At 29.4% G+C, this 6,000-nt stretch overlaps 1 protein-coding gene across 1 annotated transcript in view; it reads right to left on the bottom strand.

The window, feature by feature from the left end:
• The window catches only part of LOC106691556 (centrosomal protein of 104 kDa), a gene marked incomplete at its 3' end in the record, with an annotated part of 58,487 nt that overhangs the window by 14,879 nt on the left and 37,608 nt on the right, over nucleotides 1-6,000 (bottom strand). Inside the window, 1 exon segment of the mRNA XM_067048645.1 lies at nucleotides 3,501-3,638. Coding sequence (XP_066904746.1) covers nucleotides 3,501-3,638 — 138 coding nt within the window.

Raw genomic sequence — 6,000 nt, 5'->3', positions numbered from 1 at the left:
TACACATATACACACACACACACACACACATTTATATTAAGTACTTCTAAGTAAGTCTGTAGTGATTATGCTACCAAATAACACCAATTATGTTTTTATTGAACCCAAAATATATCTATTTGAACGCCAGACAACATTGATCAGCTTTTAATAATAAAGAAGCTACTAAAAACATGTGATCAATTGATAAAAACTGTTATGTGGTTTTAAATTTTTTCAAAGTCCTATTTCTTCACAGTATTGAGAACATACTTGTAGATATGTTGGGGGATGAACATCATACTACTACTAGGAAACTACAATTCATCTTTTCGAGAATGTTAGAAATATGAACAAAATGGATAGTCTACAACAGTTACCTAGTAGTTGTATGTTGTGGACTTAACAACCTATTTGAATCTTTCTGAGCAAAACCATATTCTGGAAAATTTGTAGTAACATAGTTGCAGTGCTCATGATTGCGGTTCACTTCTCTTTAGTTCCTTACTTTTTTGCAAGGCTTGTTACCATTCTTATAATTTGGAATTGTAATTATAAACATATTTTTTCTCTATTCCTATTCTTTTTTTAAAAAATATATGTATATAAATTGTAATATCAAATGTATTCCATAGGCAATCCATCCTAATTATAAATATATTTTTAAACCAAAATTCTTGAAGATTAAAAAAAAAAATCTACCCTCATTTTGGTATAAAAAATCTATTCAGCAACAATTACAATCCTAAAACCCATCTTGGATTCACCAACAACCTAAAACTCTATATCTTTTTCAAAACTGATATTTCATACCAATACCTCATCTGGAAACCAGGAGAATAAAGCCGAATTCCCTACTTTCGTCCAAAACTTCTGAAGAATCTAAGTAGGACAACAACTTCTTTTAAGATTCACAACTCAAACCATAAAATTGACCATGATACATTAGGCTGAAATCCATGAAATAGCCTCTTCCTTTCACCTAAGTCAGTCAACAATCCCGAATACTATCATCCTTACAACCGATTCACTTAATTCATTGAAGGATTTGAATAGTACCCAAGATATCCGATTACGAATTCACTCTTACCTTACGATGCTTGAAGATCAGTTCAAGTTGTTATAATTCATATGTTCTCCAAGTCACGTGTGAATTGTAGACAACAAGCTCGAAGATTTGGCAGTCAGATAAGCACTTCACATTCCCAGGCTAAAGCACCGCAATCCCAATGGCTTAGGAACTCAGTAGACCCCTAAAAAAATTAAATATCCGATGGATGGCAGTCTGTGTGAGACGAGAGCCCACCGAGTAAATTCAAAATTATTAAAAGGACGGTAAAACCATGGAACACATCAAATCAAAGCAGACGTAGGAAAAGAGGTTTCATAAACCAAGCTAAAAATAGGTCACAAAATCTTAAGTATTTATACCTCATAAACCAAGCAACCACTAACATACTGCCAAAACTACAATAGTATACTTATAGTACCACGTTTTTAAAGAATAGCCTTACTAAACCTAATTTTTAAACAAAACCCCCTCCAGCATATATGATTGATACCTACAGTTGATCTATATATCAACATAATCCATTGTTGATCATTATCTTATCAGTATTAAATTTCTTAAAATGCACTTTTGAGAATGTTATTTCGTAAGAAATGCACTGTTTCTCTAAAACAATGCTCATTACTAAAATAAACATGGGTATTCATGATTCTAAGTTGTATCTTAAAATCAAAACAAACAATTCATCATCTTTAAAACTAAGAGTAAAGTTATACTTCCAAGTATAGATAAAATTTCAGAATATTTGATAGTATTTGCAATATTATTAACTGAACTAATAGTTAAAAATTTGATAATAAGGATTTAACACAATTACAAAAATATATTATTGTTTATCCGTCAGATAGCAAATATGGACTGACTAGAGGAGTGGTAAAAGCACAGAGATGTGATATAACCAAACGTTGTAATGATTATTGATTATATAATAAATTATATATTATAAACTTCAATTAACCAGCTAACCAAATTAACTGGAGGTAAAACAAAAAGTTTAATTTAAGGTTTTAGAAAGTTGACTAGTTTCAGCACTCACACTATCAATAGAACAAAATCATCCAACTAAAAAAAGTTATCAACTCACAAAAGATAATTTATTTTTACGATAGCAAATATTGATTAATGATCCTATATTCCATATGCCACATTGTATGTTATTTATCTCCCATGCTGAGAGAAACTAAGGGCGATAAAAATATGAAAGAAGAGGAGTTTTTAATTAATTAAAACCCAAGACTCTGGTGTTCTGTAAGCATTTCACATCAGAGATTTAATTATTTAAAGATGTAAGTATTTGTAAAACCTTTGGACTAATTATTACCCTCAAAACCATAATAACTAAAAGAGAAAAAATAAGGCAAATCCAGCATTGTTAACATAAATTATTAAAATATTATTGTAAATTAATATTCTCTAAACTATTGTAAATCTCCATTGGCTTAAAAGGAATCAAAATTTATTATACTGTTAAGATATTATTTTTTTTTTTTTTAAGTGGGATACACAGAGGTTAGAAATTTGTATTTTTAACATCACCTAAAACCAAACAACATATTTAACAGTTCCTTATCACTGCTTCATTACATCATTTGTGACATTTTAATTCAAGATTGTTTTGTAAAATTTATTTTGTTTTGCCCAACATAATCCATTATATTTGAGTATTTAATCAAAGACTGCAGTAAATAAACCCTTAGGGCACTATTGATTTTCTAAAACCTCTTCTGGTGTTGATAAACCCGAATTTTTAAAAAGGTACCTATTGCTTCCATCTGAAAAATGAGACTTAAACTTTTTAAACATTTGCTAGTTATTAGTTTCTTATTTTTAGAAATATTTTATTATTAATGGTTCATTGCAGAAAAACTTTTGACCTTCTTCTTGATGTATGTATGAATAGAAATAACTTCTACAATTTGATAAGGTCATTAACTACTCAGTACAAATTAAATCTTTGGTTGATCCACATTCTTCTGTATAAAAAGAGGAGGTGGTTCGAATCTAGTCTGGAAGAAGGATTTTTACTCCTATTTCATAGGAATCATAATAAATTAGCTGGATAGAAAGATAGAAGAAATCTAACATAAATATTATTGGGTGTTTTTAATATTTATTTAGAATCTGTAAATATGTATTTATGTTCATATGATCATCATTACTTAATTTTTTTCCCTTTTATTTCATATTTATTAGAATATAGCTTAAGATTTATAATTTGCTAGAGGATTTATTTATTTGTTTACCTTTTTTAATTTTTTTATGCCTATGTGGCTTAAATACTGTGAATGAAAGGTTATTGTAGAGAGTGAACCCTAAGATTTATACTGTAACAAGATGCTAAGAATATGTGTTATTATAATAAATCTTATTTACAATAACATTATATTACCAGCTTAGAATAAATAACTTTAAGAACAAAGCAACTATCTCTAATTTTTATAATGACAAGTACCTGAGCTCAGGGGCATGAGCCATACTGAGTATAGTATGAACTGCAGTGTTATGTATTCTTGGAGTCACGTCTCCTGACTTAGAAAGTAACTCTGGTAGAATTTTCTCAACACTTCTACTCATCTCAGACACAGAAACCCTGCAACATTCAAATTTAACTATGAACAAAAAACAACATTTTCCATTTCAAAGAAAGATTACAAATAGGTACATATGTCAACAAGAATATAAAAAATATTAAAACAGCTCTTGATACATATGGTGAGCTGAATTTTGAACTCAACAAAAGACTGAATAATATGAAACACTTAGAGGACCATTCTAAACAACTTAGAGATATTATCTTTGGAAATGAAGCCCTCAAACCTAGGCTAAGCAAGCTAGAGGTCTGTTTCAATAAAGTTTTATTATTCAGATTGATAGAGATCTGGGACTTTCCAGTTACGAAGGGCAGACAATACTCACACAGCAGTCTTGGTAACAAGTATATGATCAGGTTTGGATATCAAGCTCGATAAAGACCTGGACATGGTGCCACATTGCAAAACCACCACCACCACGACCTGACATTGCATGTTTTATAAAGCAGAGGGATGACTTGGTACATAAAAGTAAGGTTTAGAGAAACTTTTCAAAGTGGGATATAAGCTGGCAGAAAAAAATACTCCCCTATCTCTCCTTTTCCCCCATATATAAGGTCAATAAAAACCTTTATCAATCTAAGGTCATACCATAAGTACTCACATTGTTTCTACCCGGTATTTTATTTTATCACATCCTTCATATTAGTAGAAAGAAAACAAACTGATTATAATGAACCAACAAGGAAAAATAGATTTTTTTTATTAATTCTATATTTTCAACAAATTCAGATATTCATTAGTTCAAACACCATTTACGCTTTTCAAGAAATATAAAACTACATTATTTCTTAGCTTGAAACTCTCAACCTCTACAAAGCCTAAAATTTGAGCTTCAGAATTTGAAAATACCTTTACCAAAATGAAGTTAGATTTGGTCCTGAAAAACATCCAAAAGGTTAAGAAAGTATAAGTAAAAGGAATACTCTTTAAGGAGGAAGAAAAGATAGAGGAATCATGCCTTCAACTATTCAATTTCTTACAAATAGACCTGAGTATCAGATAATGAAATAATTATTATAGAATAAGAAGAAAAAAGTACTCATATGAGGGGTCATTTCTTATAGTTATAGACTACCAGAAAATTCTACATGTTACCTAGCTGTCCCCTACTGCCTCTTTTTTTAGCTCCTCCCTCTGACCGGTTTTCCTTCCCTCTTTCTATTAAAAAAATATTTTTTCTAGTGTTTCATGATTTGATTTGATGGTTTTACAAAGAGTCAAAGTGTGTTTACCCCTCCTTCCATCGTAAACATTTCCTTGGATCCTTCCTCTACCAAGTTATCCAATCCCGTCAATCTCCAATCTCCTTCAATTCAAATCCTTAGTTCAAAATACCAGTTCACGGCCTTCAGACTTATATGTAACTTCTGCCTTTCACAGATGAACATAAATATTGTTGGATGTTTTTAATATTTATTTAGAATCTGTAAATATTTATACATGTTCATATAATCATCAAAACTTAATTTTTTCCCCCTTTTATTTTATTTGTATTAGAATATACCTTGAACTTGATGATTTGCTGGGAAATATATTTATTTGTCTACCTTTTTTATTTTTTTACAATTTTGTTTTTACATTTGATGTTTCTGATTTTTTTTTAAATTTGTAAATATGCATAAAAACATTAATTGCTCCTTCTTGTTAATTATTTTTAGTTTCTTTGTGTTTGATCCTTTTTCATTTTGTTTTATTAGAAGTTAATCACCTTATGATTTATAATATGATAGATAGTTTTATTATAGATGTTTAATTTTTTCTATTTCCATTTTTTTTTTGTTATTATTGTTTAATTTTTTTCTTTTCCAATTATTATTTCAGAGATATTTTATGATGTTTTATAATTTCATTTATATTTTCAAAATTTTGTATTTTACTCTAAAGCATTAAAGCCTTACCTTACATTACAGTCAATACCTGTAATATTATTCTAAAGGGACTACATTATTATGACATAAACATTATTATTAATTTGAAACCCAATGCTAAGGGTTTGGCTTTATACCAAGCCTTGTTTTCTGGTGGCTCTTTCAGCAATCCTTACGACCTGCCAGATATTGCAGGGGTTTCCTTTGATATTTTCCAAAAACTAATATAGGCTCCTTCAAAGGTATAAAATTCCGAGATATAATTACTTTGTATCTTGGCTAGAGTAGTTTCAAATAATTTTAATACATAAGTAGTATCCATAAAATGTTTATAATAAATACAATAAATCCCTGTTTTTCCTTAACATAAGCAGAGATCCAGTGTTCATTAATATCTAAAATATCCACATTATAAACTTAAGAATTATACAAGATAAGATTGCCGCTATGTCTACTTTAGCTAGGCCTGCTTCTCAACAGATCATTTACA

Source organism: Halyomorpha halys, unplaced genomic scaffold (genome assembly GCF_000696795.3).
Source record: "Halyomorpha halys isolate HHAL.00 unplaced genomic scaffold, Hhal_1.1 Scaffold2481.1, whole genome shotgun sequence".
Taxonomy (NCBI): Eukaryota; Metazoa; Arthropoda; class Insecta; order Hemiptera; family Pentatomidae; genus Halyomorpha; species Halyomorpha halys.
The sequence above is the reverse complement of the archived record's forward strand: the minus strand, read 5'-3'. Positions and strand labels throughout refer to the sequence as shown.